At 35.4% G+C, this 16928-nt stretch overlaps 2 protein-coding genes across 2 annotated transcripts; both read right to left on the reverse strand.

The window, feature by feature from the left end:
- Window positions 1-6550: 6550 nt before the first annotated feature.
- Window positions 6551-14019, reverse strand: LOC143459267 (palmitoyltransferase ZDHHC21-like). Its single transcript, XM_076956342.1, has 7 exons — window positions 13847-14019; window positions 11420-11511; window positions 11231-11346; window positions 10971-11112; window positions 10050-10166; window positions 7335-7402; window positions 6551-7090 (listed from the first exon to the last, which is right to left on the reverse strand). The coding sequence occupies exons 1-7, from the start codon at window positions 14016-14018 to the stop codon at window positions 6958-6960; spliced, it is 840 nt and encodes a 279-aa protein (XP_076812457.1). The 5' UTR covers window position 14019; the 3' UTR covers window positions 6551-6957.
- A 50-nt stretch (window positions 14020-14069) lies between these two features.
- Window positions 14070-15150, reverse strand: LOC143459268 (leukocyte receptor cluster member 1 homolog). The gene has a single exon (XM_076956343.1). It carries the CDS (start codon window positions 15055-15057, stop codon window positions 14266-14268), a length of 792 nt encoding a protein of 263 aa, XP_076812458.1. The 5' UTR covers window positions 15058-15150; the 3' UTR covers window positions 14070-14265.
- Between the last annotated feature and the right edge of the window lie 1778 nt (window positions 15151-16928).

Genomic DNA, 16928 nt, shown 5'->3' on the forward strand with positions numbered 1-16928 from the left:
TGTGTTTTTGGGTGATAAGAAATCTCATGCGAGTGGTTGACTTTTGTGTTAGGGGAATACCAAAGTATACCCTTAGTGAAGTAAAAGATGTTTAGGATAAGAATGGAGAAGATGATTTTATAACAAAAATTAAATAAAATTATTTCATCACTAATACGAGGCCCTACAACATAATTCGAGTGTAAGCAACTGTTTTCCTGAAATGTTTTAAATAACTTTTGTCACTATCGCCGTTTAATGTTACTATAGCATTTTCGGTTCTCAACTCAGTTTTGTGTTAGGATATCATACCGTACTACTGTGACCACAAATACACAGTAACAGATATTGTAATTGTGATATAATATTAGACCCTTTCCGCGTAATGGCTACAACTTTTGTATGTAATAAAATTGTTTCAATCGCCTATACTTAACAATGGAAATTATCGACATATTTCGATCCTTTTTAATTTGCAAGCCATTTCGGAATCGTAATGTAATGAATTCATTCAGATATATAGCATAAGAATTTCTTTACACATAAAAGAAATACATTAAAAACATTTCCTGGTTTTTATTTTACAACGTTTTGCATTGATCACCCTTTGAATGCGATACTAAAGAAAGAATGCATATAACTATGCACTGCGTTACGAAATGGGTTTACCACTTTTCGCAACACACGTGTTAGTTAGTAACACGGTCATATGTTTTAAATCATTTGTTCATTATATTGGCATGTATTAATAACACAGTTTCTGTCTAACATAGGAAGCTAGCCACACCTACCTCCACACGATACAAGAGTTGCCGTTTGGCTACTTAAAATTTACTTGGCCCTCCCAGTCTGCCAACCTTCTTAAACAATTCTTAAAGTCGTGGACAAGTCCAAAAAGAAGTTGGCCATAAATCAAAGAGTAGTTGTCAGTAAACATACAGTAATTTATATACTAGTGAAAGGATTTTTAATAATATGTAGTGGTATAGCAGTTATTGTCAATATCGCGAATTCGGCCTTCATGTTAAGGTCATTACAGGACGGTGATTATGACGCCACAATGTAAAAAAATATGGCTCATGACTGGGGTTTGTATTAAGTATGCTAGACTAGCTAACGCGTTTTGGATGGAATACGTCTCTATGGGTTGGTGATTAGTAGCAGGTAATGTTTATTTTCAGCATAGGAATGTCACAGATGACAGTACATAAACAAAGGTGGGCAGTCGGTACTCTGAAAGTACCGTCGGTAACGGTACCGGTACTTGGCAAAAAATGTACCGACGGTTACGGTATTCGGTACTATTTTGAAAAAGTATTTCGGTACTTTGTCGGTACTCGGTACCGATACTTTTTGAGTAAAAGATGCTGCTGCAAATGTAATGTTTGCCGCTATTATGCCCCCGGTAAAGGTTACTCCAGGTCAAAACATAGGTGACGTTACTCGCTTGCAATTTTACTTGACATTTCTAGATTAAAAAAGATCAACAGATGTTAAAATTTGCATTAAGGGTTAATTAACATGTATTATTGATAAGGTAGGTAGGTAGCTTAGGTTTGTGATGTGATGTCTACCTGCACCAACCGAGAGATTTAAATTTCGGAAAGAAATTCAATGCAAGGGCGCAATGAAGGAAATGTGGAGGATTTCAGTTTTATTGTATCTGCGACCATATTATTTTAATAATAAAAAGTATTTACTCGCTAAACCACTAACGCGCTGATTGCATTTTTAAATACGCTAAACGTGTCATTGTTTCATAAATAAATTTAACTTTTTCCTTTAAGATTTTGAGCACATTTTCATTCGTTAGAATTTTGCGTCCGAGTTAAGTTTGCTATATAAATTTCATTGTGACAACACAATGTATTTTACGTTACGTGCAAGGTTATGTTGTTGGAACCGGAAATGATGTGTGTGAATTTTCGATGTTCACACTGGATTGGTAGACCGTTGGAAGTTGGCTACTTGAAAAGTAGATCTTGGATTAAGAAAGGTTGGGCACCGGCGTCTTAGAGCATTACGACCAACATCACTTATTCAAACGTATAAAAGTTCACCCAGTTGTACTTCAGTCATTTGGAGTCATACGTTTCCAAAATCTTAAAACTCCCACTGCATCGCTGTCTTTGCGCCACTCTATCCTGTTGCTGTTCGCTAGGTGTCTCCATGTGTGTTTTCGAGACCAGTTCTAATGTATAAACTTATACCCGTTACCATGTCCATGTGAAAGTGTGTCCGACTTGCAAGAAGTTCTATCATAGAGTCTGATTGGAAAATGGGGTAACTTCTTCGGTTAGTAACTTAGGTTCACCTACAGTTATGACACATGTTCACGTTAATTGTAGTTGTTGAAATTGGAGGAGTTCGGCACCAGGTAATCTTTACTCCCATGGGGTCCTCACGCCTCGTCATGCTGGAGAAAGCCCTTTTCCTTTGAACTTGGTTTCCAGATCGTGTGCGAGCTGGAAAACTGCTGTGTTATTTGCATGGTTATTTCTGCAGCATAAGTCTTTGCAATCATTGTTATGCGTCTGCACAAAAATCTTCCAATGACGTAGTACTGGTCACGTGATGCACTGGGTGACTCGTCACAAAGCAATTGAGCCTAATTAGATTTACGTTCTTATATATATGAGAATGAAGCAATACAAGAATTTCGCGGCGCCCAAAATTTGGCAACCCCTATAAGCTAATAGTTTATCACATATTAATATGTTACTAACACAGTTGAATAAAATGGTTAATCTTTATCGTAACACAGCATATTATTATGCATTAATCTTTAAGTAATGGATAGAATCGATCATTCTTTCTCATCGCTTGAGCATCAGTTACTGTGCAGGTTCCGATGCATATAAGCACATTTTTTATTTGTTTTTTTTTTAACAGCATTTGTAGCCTAATGTAATTTTCCTACTTGTAAGGAATGCATTTTTGAACAGTGTAGTTATAATAAACATTTTTCAAATGAAAAGCAACAGAAACTAATATTCTTATATAATATTAAATTTTAGCAACAGAAACTATACAAATATAACTCTTAGATCTCTTGCATCGTGCTCCATCAAGCGTGGATACTGCTTTACGGGCAATTGTATGTTTATATGGCGAGTACCTTCGCATATCAACTGCCCTCCAACCAAGCTTCTTGGGTCGCATAAGATGATACTCCATTACAACTCCATGTCTTCATATAGAGTTTCTTTACCTCACCTCGCGATCTCGGAGTATATCATTGGAGGAAATGCTCCACACGTGCGACCAACTGCTATGGCAATCATATTCACTGCGACAACAACAACTTTATCTTTCGCTACCACCAATGTTTAGAGCTCGATAAACTCGCTCTTTTTCGTCCTCACCTGCCATACTTCTCAAACGCCATACTCTCAATTCTCGCGACTTCTTGCAACCTTTGACACGCAACAGGACGTTCTTATTTCCGACGTTCTTACTACTTTCAACGAGGAGAACAAGTTCTCACATTACCAGCTCACGAAGCTGGTCGGCACACTCTACAAAGCAGTTAAAAAGATCTTATCTACTGAAATACTCACTACCATTCTTGGACATCAAACCATGGGCTCTAGAGGTGGAAATTTTATGTCTATGGCAGCATGCCATTCTTTTAACAGTACCGTCTTACTGTCACCTGTGTACAAAAATGAATTTAGCCAACGTCCTATCATCAAGTATCGCGAACAATACGGCCAACTCATTTCAGACAACATTGGATTACTGAGAGTACGTCTACTGGAGTCGCATTGACCAGCAAGAAGTTTTGTCTTCCGAATTCTGGGACACCCCGTCCTTTAATACAACTATACTTTATCGCACGAGTTTGTGCAGGCACATCAACTCAACTTACCTTTGTCGCCTATACACATCAACTACAATGTACCTGACTATGAGAAAATCCTCAACGAGCTCCCTGACTCTGACTCGTTTACTGATCTTCAATCGATGCTCAGCTCTATATCTGAAGCCAACCTTCTTAAGGAGCAAATGCGACATGTCTTAACAAGCCTTACTACGACCGATGAAACTATGGTCAACGGCTCCTACGTCGTAAACAGGATTTCCAGGATAAACATAAAGGATGAGAGAAATGGATTCGCAATTTGCGACAGTGCAAGGAGTAACGTTTGTTTCGCGGCGTGCACAAGTCGCAAATTGCGAATCCATTTCTCTCATCTTTTATGTTTATCCTGGAAATCCTGGCAATGATGTGGGCTCTATTTCACACCAGCGGGTTTACCCGATCATCTCCCCACCATTTACAATATGCCAGATCTCTTGTATCCCGTATTCGCGTTTGGCGACATCAACATCGAGCACCAATTGCACATCCACGGCAAAATCAAACATCACCTTTCCCTCGACGTTCTCACGATCAACGGCCTTCTTCGGGACCTTCCGATCACGCGCCACCCACTTCCCCTTCTCGTGATGATTTCCCAGAAACCCATAATTTAAGTTTCATTATTTGTATCACTTCGTTTTTATGTACCTTTAATTCCATGCGCATGTGCCACCTTGTTATTTTCCTCTGTACTTTGTCGCCTTTAGTGAATTTGTTTTCTTCTTACTTGCTTGAATAGAGGAAGGAGGACACAAAGGGACAAAAATGACGTTTTTTGAAATTGCTGTTTTAATTGAAGTCGAAGGAAACCCAAATTTCTACAAATGACAAAGATTTACTTGAGCTACAATATGAACCCCACAGACAGCATAAATTGAATTCACACGAAACACCAAAAACAATTTAAAAAAAAAATTGTTTGTCCCAATGTGCACTTTGGGACAAGGCGTGGTGCCCATTGGGACATTAAAATGTTTGAAAGAAATTGTATTTAAAACGAAAATTAAATCACAAGAAACGATAAAAGTCTCGGAAAACTCCCGAGTCCATGCATTTTGTTTACTTTACATTATGACGTTTTTTCTTTAACCAATATAGGGTGCCGTGTCATGGTCATGTTTTAACACTTTGTCCTAAAATCATTGTAATTCAATTGTAAATCAATTGTAAATACACTGCTCCTGTTTTAGGTAGACACTTTATACCTTGAATTCTCACACAAAAGTATAAAAAATCGACTTTTTGAAGGCACTGGAATATCACTAATTTTTGGGGCACAATATGACACATTGTGCCCCAAAACTTTTGTCTCATTGCGCCCCTAGCACATAAAAATAATAAAACTGTATAATTACCGACTAAGCTGAAAAGCTATGTCAAATCTAACACAAGAAAATAATACCCTAATGTTAGGACTATAATTTAAAACTTTTCAATCTTGCATTCGTAAGAGAACATTTACAAGAATGCGATCGGAATGAAGTCTGTGAAAAAAACTTTCAGGTGTCAAAAACAAACCTCACCCTGTAACTTAGAGCTCTGCTTACCAAAAAAAGAAACTTTAGTTAGTGATATCGCTGGTAGTAGACGATATGATCAGTAGAGCATGAAGTTTGAGAGTTTCCATTTTTTGAAAAAATTTAACTTGTCCCAAGTTGCACGCTTATTTCCTTTCCGTTTGCTGCAAAGCTTCGCCCCTAAATCGTTTTTAATCCTCCACTTTATTGCTTCCTCTTTATCAACGTTTATGATTTTTGATCCTTCAGCTCATTTTATTAGGAGACGCAGTTTACTTGAACAACCTTCACCTCTCTGGTTTCTCCACGGTTGAAAGATTTGAATTTTATCAGCGTGAAAATTTCAGTTGACTTGACTCGAGTCATACTCCAAATTATTGTCATTCAATTACTGAAGTCATCGTTAGATTGGTATGTTGTCTTTAAAACACTTTCTTCAAATTCCACACTGCAACGAATTCTATTAAAGAGGCAAAAACGTCACAATAGGTAAAATAGATCGGTACGAGCAGCCTATAATTACGTTGCAAGCATTCAGAGTTCTACGGTTTGGTATTAACTGGGATTAGCTCGGATGTCAATAATATTTACTATCCGGATTTTTGTGTGTTTTAATAAACGGTAAGCATGAAAGAACGTTTTTATCTTAATTTCTAGCAAAACATGTGTCGATTGTAAATACGTTCAAACGTGACGTCGTTTTATTATGAAAAACCACATATGTAACCAAACTTTCTCAAGTTCTTGATGTTGAAGCGCACAATCGATCTCAAACTGCTTTCTTTAGCAAACCGCCCAGGCCTCACTTTGCAATGCTTCTACTAAAGTTTTAATGCCTGGAGGTTAACGTATCATTTTACTTGCACATATCAATGGATTTATGAATTGATTGTGACATAATTGTAGAACGATTCAACATTTAACGTCTTGAAAGAATGGAGGACTTAGAGTTGTGAATTAAGTTTTTACTTAAGTTTAACAGCGAGTCAATCACTACTTCTGCCCGTTAGTTTGCGCGTATCTGAAAACAGTGGGAGTTAAAAATTTGCTAAAAACGCACTTATAACGATATGTACTTGTTGTTTGGTTAATCAATCTAGCATTTACGCTTAAAATAAAGGTAAATCGTAAAATGTGACTATTTAACACGCGGACTTGAGGATTCTACGTCAGAATTAACATGCATGTACAGTGTTTCATTAGGTTTAATAACCATTTTTCGCCATTATAATAAATGTTGTTGCAATGAAATAAATAAATGAAAATAAGAAAAGCTGGAATAAATGGAGTATTTTTTTCAACAAAAAAATATATACTATATACATGATTTTGTTTCATAAAAAGCACAATAATAAAAGCCTGGATAACAGTGAGAAATCAGGAACAACTGATAAAACATAATGCATCATAATAATACAAAAAGAAAAAAAATGCTTCATAAAAAATAGGCATAGGTACTCATTATATTTCAAACCACACAGTACAGGCACACAAAATATAAAAATGATATATTTTCTCAGAACTTCATTTACATTCTAAGACTCTTTACATTTAAAACAAAAATACAATATTTTATTATTGAAAGTTAGGATTTTACTACACAGCAAATGGATGAGAAGCACCTAAGCCTATACTGTTAGTGATAGGATACGAGCGTATTCTGCACGGAAAAAGCCAGAGAATCCTTGATGTTCCACATAAACTTGCAAACGAGTGATGCTTTGATTTGCTAGAAAGTGTGAAAGAAAGATATTGATTTAATGAAGTCCATGATAAGTAATGAAAAACCAATAAAAAAGTTTAAACATAAAAAGTATGCAATACGTTGAAGAAGTATGATATCACCAAGCACAAAACACAAACATCCAGAGCTTTTTGGTTATAAATATTAATATTTTTAATTATTTATTTATCATCAACATTGGTCCTGTGTGGCATTTGTGATCACCAAGTAAACATCTTACTAGCCTTACCTATCTCTAAATCTTTGAACTGCCAAAATAGTATTTGATTCGGACATGTTTTCAATGGTTGTCTTGTCCTGATACCAAACGTACAAAACAAAAGATGTATTGGTCACAAAAGAGTTCTTTTGAAGTATACTTTACTCAACATAAAACAAGTATTACTACTTAGCAAAAAGTAACATTTACAGCCAACTCAAGTTCAGGTAAATCAATTCACTGGTCTGCATGAAAATTTTATTCTGTATGAAGCCAACGTTTTCTAGCTAATTTTGATCCGCTGATTTCAAAAATGCCATCCTTTTTGGTCTGTCACATCAGGTTTTAAAGTTACGGTTGAAAAACCGCATAATTTTTCGCTTTTACGTTTAACTAATCACTTTTTTGTCAAAAGGATATAATTTATCAAGATAAATTTTGTTATCACAACGAGCTACGTATGTGGTACCAGAAAAAACTCAAGAGCCTTCCCTTTGGCGTCCCTACGGTATGTAGGGAGCAAAAAAACCATCGCAATGACTGTTATTTTTGTATGGTGTGTTAAGGGGTTTAACAGAAGAAACAAATCCAATATCAAGTACCCTAATTTAAAGTCAGCATTGAGGCCTGTACCACATTGTGATGAAATTCCTGTGCCGAATCCTCTAACAGAGATGCAAAGCTCCTCAGAATCTGAAGAAAGTGCAGTTGATGAAGTGCACTATCAGGAAGAAATAAACGATGACTCTCCAAAGCTGTTTTCACAAACTCAGCTGAATGATTTCACAAGAGAGTTATATCTTTCAAAAGAATATGCACAACTTCTAGCATCAAGATTAAAGGAAAAGAATCTTCTAGAAAAGAGCACAAGTTTTGCGTGGTACCGCCACAGAGAGAAAGAATTTGCGGAATTTTTTAGTAAAGAAAATACTCTTGTTTATTGTAGGAATGTTCAGGGTTTGATTGAAACATTTAGGATATCATATTCAGCAGAATATTGGAGACTGTTCATAGATTCTTGGAAGACGAGCATGAAAGCTGTGTTGTGGTACAATGGGAAAACTGTGCCATCAGTACCTGTTGCACATTCTACTGAGATGTCAGAAACGTATGAAAACAGTAGTTCTGTTGCAAATGATAAAGTACCAAGAGCATAACTGGTTGATATGTGCTGATTTAAAAGTTGTAGCTCTCATACTATACTACACTAAATTTCCCTGTTTTCTTTATCTCTGGGACAGTAGGGCAGATACTTCCCACTTTACTCGGAAATTGTGGCCAGCAAGAGATGAGTTTCTGCCTGGATCTAAGAATGTGAAGGCACATCCTCTTGTTGCTCCAGCAAAAGTTTTTTTACCGCCCTTGCACATCAAGTTTGAGTGCATGAAAAACTTTGTGAAAGGTATGGACAAATACGGAGAAGGATTTAGGTACCTGCGAGAAAAGTTTTCGTCTTTATCCGAAGCTTAGCTGCAAGCAGGTATTTTCACTGGACCTCAAATCAGAGCACTGTTGAAGGATGAAAATTTCGAAAAAAAATGTCTGTAACGGAATTGCAAGTCTGGAAGGGGTTAAAAGCTGTTAACCAACAGTTCCTTGGAAATAACAGAGCCTCCAATTACAAACAGCTTATTACAGATATGCTCGATGCCTTTCAAAAACTTGGATGTAGGATGAGCATCAAAATGCACTTTTTATCCCACCTAGACTACTTCCCAGGTAACTGTGGGAAGTTTAGTGAAGAACAAGGTAAACGTTTTCACCAGGAGATAACGGTAATGGAGGAACGCTATCAGGGTAAGTGGAATGTCAGCATGATTGCTGACTACTGCTGGTGTCTTAAAAGAGAAGACTCTACTAAATATGTGAGAAAATCAGGTAGACGCGCATTTTCAATGGAATAGATACAGAGGTAGTGAACCGCTGTGCTTTCAATAATAATCATTTTACTGGATTGCATGGTTATTGTTGTCATATTTCAAAAATCTTTATTGTTTTATCATAAGAAGACAAAAATGTGTAACAATTCTGTGCAAACTGTGAATTTTTTCGAGTCAAGCTTGTTGTACACTTTACATTATTTGCGATTATTCACCAAAAACGCTATATCACGTGTAACAGTTATCTCAAAAACCTGATGTGCTAGAATAAAACGGACAACAGATTCGGAATCAGCGCCCCAAAATTAGCTATATTTGCATGTTTTTAGTGAAAAAAAAATTTTGAAGTTGAAAAATGCAGGCCAGTGTTATCGTTGGCAATTTTGCTTTAAGACTACTGCACTAAAATCGAGATGGCCGAAAACTAATTGCAACACATATAAATATTTTTCCAAAATGACAAGATATGTACTCAAAATGCCAGTGTTAAAAACAAATTACATTAGACAAGTAACATACATTCAAAGATGAATTTATTTCAGCTTTATGAGTACAGATTATACTACAATCACTGCTGGAGGTGCAAACCAAAAATATTCAAATATGTATAACAAAATGTAGAAAATATCAAATTAAAACTTTTCCAAACTAAAATTTACCCAAATTGTAACAACCATGACGAAGCAACATACATCAAGTGTAATAAGTATGTGCTATGTAATTTTGCTTTAACATTTTCCTGTATTAAAAACTCTTTGAGGTTGAAAAATTTCTTTTTGGTACCTTCGGTAAACGAATTTTTTAAAACCAATTTTACATATATGATATAATAAAGATAACATTGCCTACTGTTGTCGATACTTACGTAGTAAACATTGATGTATTGAGTAAGAAGTAAAAACAAAGTTGCAAGATTCATCAATAAAATGAAGAAATAGGACAAGTATCTTATACTTGGTGAGGTAGAATTAATCCATGGTATCTATTGAAAAGATATATGTTTATATATACATGTAGATAGATTTGTGTTCATAAAAGTTTGGTATTTACTTACACGGACATGCAGACAAATTCAAGGACATTCATTGGATAGGAAATATTGTGAAAGCTCAATAACTTGAAATAGGAAAGAGTCCAAAGTCCATCAAATCATTTCAAGTTCGACTTAGTTATTTGAAGTTGACAAAATTGGCACCAAATTCACATTAAAAAGAGATTGTGCGAAAATGATCAAATCAAGTTTTTAACTTTAACATACTGTAAACACCGTTGTGCCAACTTACTGAGCTTTCGCTGCAGTTTTTATCAGAAAAAGACTGCTGTTATAATTAAACTAGCTGCCAAAGAGTAGTGTTATAAACCTCAGAATAAAAGTTTTATGTACCGTATTTACTTCAGCTTATCAATGTTATTATATTTTGCAAGCCAAAAACCTTAACATTAACAACCTTGCAACAGTGAACAATTATGACAATAAAATTATTATTGTCCATCGAGGCGATTTAGATTTTATTGTGGTTTGCGCAAAAAATAGGAATAGTGCATTTAATTGAAAGGGTATTACTAATGACAAAAAATGCTGATAAAGAAGCTCGTGACAAATGAGATTTTAATTCTGTATGATCCTATATATAATAACCTCCATAAAAAAATCAACTAAATGTGCTTTTAGAGTTTGAACATGAAATGTCATTGAATAAGTTTTTCGTTAAAAACCATAAAAACGACTCAGAACTGGGAGAAGCAACAAACCAGGATATATGGTAAGCTTATATATGCTATTTACCTGATTACATGCCGAGCACTCTTCCAGCCACTTAAACACATGCAGTAAATAAATCACAGTGTTCAATACAGCAAAAGCAAAGGTGTAACATAAGAGTGTGATAAATATCCAGCTATTTCCAGCACCAATACAATTATTAGTCCTACAAGAGAACGAGTAAAAAATGAAAGTACTGCTATGGAGCGTTTACAGTATTTCTGAAAAGACCTCAGCAAGAATTTGATAGTTAAGCAAGTTATTAACTCTTCTTTTTTTCTTACCACATACAATGGTGATCCATTTTCAAAACACAGTGACCACATTTTTGGCAATGATGACTGCGTGGAGGTCTTGGTTTCACACACTTTGGACATTTCTCCCAAAATGTCCAGTCAATCTAAAAACATACCGGTAATTTGTGTTTATGTGGAAATCAACAAAACTTAATATTATCAATACTCGAGATGTACCTTTTCATCGGATAGTTTTAGGACACGTCCTGGATCTGATAACATCGTTCGAAAAAATGAAATGATGGTATTCGCACTCAGGAACATGTAAACTAAAAAGCATAATACTGTACGATAAGATGTTACAGGCATGGCTGTATGAATATTTATCCGCAAATTGAACAAAGTGTTCGGCATAACGACTTTGGATGCATATTTCAATCAATCATTTTATTTTTCTCCAAAAGCACGGTGGGGACGAAAAATCAAGCCAGTTGTTACTAACACGCGCCAATGAACTGGAAAAAGTGACAAAGCCGAAAAGGCTTAAAACACGCTCAAGAGAAATAACGCTGATTGCTGATAACAACTAGTATGGCCACTAAACCTATAATTAGTTAAATCCATAAAACATAAGTTGAAAAAGCGAAAATTAAGCAGACGAGGTTCAAAAAATGATATTTGGAATTTTCAGTTTATGATCTTGCCTGATTATATGAAACAATCTGCCAGGAACACTGAACAATTACAGGCATCAATAATGATTTTCCTGAGGGAAATACATTAACAGTAGAACGCGAATGAAAATCAACCTAGTGGCAAATTGTATTTGTCACATTTCAGAAAATGTGTTGGATTCGATCAAACAAAGACAATCACTTTACAAGTAAGCCATTCCCAAAAGTTTTAAAATGATTTTGAATTCTTTAAATCAGGGAATATCAATTTTTTTTATTCGGTGAACCTACGGTCCCGCCTCGAAAGTATGCAGTTTTTGACAAAAACTTGTTCGTGCAAACACACAAATGCACTAAAGTGTTAATTCTTTTCTATTGTAAATTGGCGTTTAAACAACCTTTTTTTGTTTGTTTATTATTATCAATGGGTGTGAAATAAAGTTCGGCCTCCATGTTGATGAACTCGTGGGAGTAGGTGACACACCTTCCACTATGGCCTACAGTCGGACTATTCAAATATCTGTTAATCAAGGCAATTTTAGCTATCTGATAACCGGATAAAATTTTATTGGTTTACCAACAAAGAAGTGACGTTTTTTAAAGTTATGGTTTCAAGTTCCCCGTTTTCAGCAGTTTAAAACCTGGAAGTTAGTTTCCAGTACATAACAAAAGTGGTGATTGACTTAATTCAAACCTTTATTCATATCACTTTTTCCTGTATTCTCCACAAGACATAAAATGTAAGAGGGAATCTGTTCTATTATACACAAAGCGATTGAAAAGTGCCAGTAAAATTACAAGTTAACCATCAGACACTAACATTTTAGCAGATGCATTGCAAAAAAGGACTGGACAGTTTTCCAAGGATTCAGCCGAAATGTTGGAGTTTGATTGTACACTTATGATTTTACTAAATTAAAATAAACTGTCAAAACAACAAACGTAATAGATATAAAGAATTTGTGATATGTTTGTATACAGATGTGGTCTTTTTATTACAAATCTATGTCACACTTGGTAGTTCTTACAAGTGACGAATGCTGTTTACTACAAATTAGAGAAAAGGTTGCATTATGGTTATCGTTTAGGTTGCCACTATTTCACCGAAAAAAATCGCGAGATCGACACTATTTTTCAGTTTCTTGCTAACTTAACTTGAATATTATAAAATAGTAACGTAAGCCCATCTTCTAATCTAAATATAACTCCAACGAAACCTTGAATAGATAAAATAGACTTTTTGCACACCCTTCTCCTTATCTAACCGCCTACCTTTAACAACAGGCTAACATGACCTACATACCGTGAAATAGTCACTTCGTATTGTTTACTATTTGGTTAACTACAATGTAAATACAGTAAAACTTTGATAAGTCTATCACCCGCAGGAATGAAGTAAAGTGGTCATATTAGCGAGGTGGCATTAGTGGATTTCGCAATGAACTATGGTTTCACAATTGTACACAACAAATTGCTTATGTAAGCTAGAGCATATAAAGTCTGTTTTTGTGATCCTGTCGTATATGAAACATGCAGAATATGCATTTAATACTAAATAGTGGGCTTTGTTACACCACATGCGGTTGGGTATAGACATCGGAGTGGTCACATTGGTGAAACAAAATGTTATACATTGCAATAGCAGGGTATTACGTGCCACAGTAAAGTGGTCGTTAATCGGGGTTCAACTGTGTCTAGATATATTTCTTGTCTGGATAGTAAATATTGATGATATCTGAACTAACCTTTAACTAACTCTAAAAAACTTTTCATGTGTTGTTATACCCCCAAAAAATAGCAAACTTTTTAACATAAGTTAAGACTCATTTATGTCCCGGTTAACTGAAATGCAATCGTTGACAAACAAAACTTATGTTAGGATCCAAACAATGGTCTTTCCTTTGTTCCACACTCCTTAAAAAGATTTTTGGATCCCTGGTTGGGAACCCCTGCTTTAAAGGTAGGAAAAAGTGCTATACCTATTACTTACCAATCACAATTAGAGTAGGTAAACTTCCATCATGGTATCTAGGTATAATTATTGGAAAGAAATTGAAGATATGAACATATAAGTAAAGAAACAAGGCAAATGATGAACCAAGGATTCCTTGTGTATGAAGCAGATATCTCATGCCAAATGGCAATCTCAGTAGTCTTGACATTATTTAAAAGTTATACTGTCTCCGATGAAACATTTGAAAATTAACTGCAAACTAAAATCAGATTAGCTTGTAACCTTGTAAAGCTTGTAACCAGTAAATTTACATTAAACATGCACACATCTTTTAGGCCTAAAAAATGTAAATGAAGATAAAGTGCAACAACATAAACACAGATAATTAATTGAAGGCGCTCTGTAAATAAACATAGTAGTGATAACAGTATTACTGAAATTAGTTGACAACACTGCTATTTGTCCCAATTATTTCTGGCAAAACGTGGATTAAATTGGTTACTATATTTTTGAGAAAAAGTTGATGTGGTAGGTTCTACAGGCTTTTCTATATTGTAATGTTGCTGAAGCAAATTAAAAGATCTTTGCTTTTCACGAGCCTCCCTTTCTAAGCGAGCCTTTCTCAGCTTTGCCAATTTGTCATCTGATGATAACTGTTGATGGGATTTGTCTCCAAATGTTTTTGATTTATTTTTCTTTTTGTGCTTGTGTTTTCTTTTTTTTGATAAATGTTTGTTTATATCGGCTAATGGATCAAGTGTGGCTTTTCTTTTCACATCTTTTACTTCTTCAACGGTTATTTTCTTGTTTTTAAATTCATTCTTCGGCCTTGGTGGTTTGAAATACCAAGGTTTATGTTCATCTGGTAGTGCTTCTACAGCGCTTTGACCAAGGTAAGTTAACAGACCAATCTTCTTTTCTTCTTTCTCTTTTTCAAGTCGTTTTTCTTCTTCATGTTCAGCATTCTTTGCAGATAAATTTATTGCTTTCCCATCTGGACCAACATCTTGAAACAAGTTAACAGGGGTACGAGATAAACTTTGTACATTTGCAAAACTGTCTGCATTAGCTTGCAGTGCATTTCGAGCTTTTTTACGCAGTAGATCAGTGCGGGCCTCTTGCTCAGCTAATGCTACTTTTTGAAGCCTTTCCTTTTCTAGTTTCTTTGCATTTTCTTCATCTTTTCGAACTTTTTCTACATTGTCTTTATTTCGCACATGCCAACTTTTCTTCGGCAAAATATTCATATTAAAAATATCCCAATATACTGTATGTCAAAACCATATAGAACCTATTGTCCAACTTTTAAACAATGTCTAACCTAAACATATAAAGTTTTGGTGTAAATAGGCCTATTGACCAATACGCCAAAAAAAATCAAAGCATTAAGAACAAAAATGGTTTACATAGAAGTTGTTTTCCTCCGTCAAAGCGCAATCTTATCTTAACACCAAGTCCCCTATTGCCAGAATTCAAACGACTTTGATATCTAATGTCCTAAATTACCTTACCTGTGGACGTGGTTTGGATATTACCCGATACTTATCCAGGTAGATAAAACTCCCCAACATTTTGGTGCCAGAGTTGCAAAACATAAAAAAATGTAAAAATCGTGCAACAAATCAACTATTAAAACAAGGAAACTCTTAACTGTCAAACTGGAAAGGGAAATCGGCTGCGCAACAAGATGAAACAACAGCCATTATATGCGCAATTCATATAGCTCACAAAGGGAGGTAGGGTGTAAAGAAAAAAAACCAAGTCATTCTAAAACATTAAACGATGTAAAATGACTATGAATACAAGATTGAAAAATCATAATTGATTTAAACAGCTAACCTTTTGTCAGCCGAAGGTTTTCATATTACAACAGAAATTGCTTATAGGAAATGGATTTTATTTTAGGTGCTGATCATTTTCTCAATATTACAAATAATCAAGAACACAACTAATACTACTTCTTATAAGATGTCTAATACAAGAGCTGCAATCACCATGACTAGCTCAAACAGCTCGTCTATTGATTTCGATGATTCACATATTTCACGCTCTCTATCTCGATGATTCACTCGACTAACTCTGCTGGCTGGTAGAAGTGCGAGCTAATATAACGTGAGAGCGATGGGAGTTAAAATGTTCGACATGAAAAAAGCTGCGAGTCGTGGCAGGTGCAACGGGAAATAACAATATTTTGACAATGTGAGATACAAATAGCTAAAGCTGAAACATTGAGAAATAGATAAATATAATTAGTGTTAAGGTTGCGAAGTGGACATTTCCAATAAAGACTTCTTATCAGCACAGATGCTGGAAAAAAACCTGGGGACATACTAAAAGAAGTGTTCAAACAAAGTTATTCAGAGCAAGTTTCCAAAATCAATCGATAGATGAAGTGTTTATCAGTAAACAATATCATAAACTTCAATCAATAACTAGAAAACACATTTACAAGTAATGATGTAATGGTATTGCAAAATACCACCCAGTCCGCTACATTCCTCCCCCAATACGGAAGGAAAAAGTTAACAATTGTAATGTAACATGCTGATGATAACAAACTTGAGCATGCACAAACAAAAGTCAATTAATGAAGTTATAGACAAATGCATAAAATATTACATATGATAATACAATGAAATTTTGGAGGGTAACTCCGAGAGCAACATGTTTTGCAAATACTGTTTGAACTGATCGTAATGCAGATTTTCGTCGGTAACACGGCACGCGAGTAAGTCATAAAACTGCTGTAAGTGAGCCAAATGGATAGCAGATGTAGCCGCCACCATGGCATAGATTTTTCCCAGTAAAGGAAATTGTGGAACCCGCTGAAATGTTTTCTCCAGTTGCTGGAGCCAACATAGAAGATACGCAGCCGAAGTGGTTGGTGGCGCAGGAAATGTAAGAACTGGCACCAAAATGTTTTTTCAAACGGCTGAAATTGTTTTTGTGACGAATCACCGTTCGTTGTCATTCAGCCAGATACATGCACCGAGGTATGAAGTAACTAGAGCCTTTGTTGACCTGGTCTGATAAGCGGTAGTTGGAGGTGAAAGAGACGACTGTGGAAACGATGAATTGTGTCCAGTGAGATAAGCAAAGGTAACTAAGGGCGATGCGT

Source organism: Clavelina lepadiformis, chromosome 5 (assembly GCF_947623445.1).
Source record: "Clavelina lepadiformis chromosome 5, kaClaLepa1.1, whole genome shotgun sequence".
Taxonomy (NCBI): Eukaryota; Metazoa; Chordata; class Ascidiacea; order Aplousobranchia; family Clavelinidae; genus Clavelina; species Clavelina lepadiformis.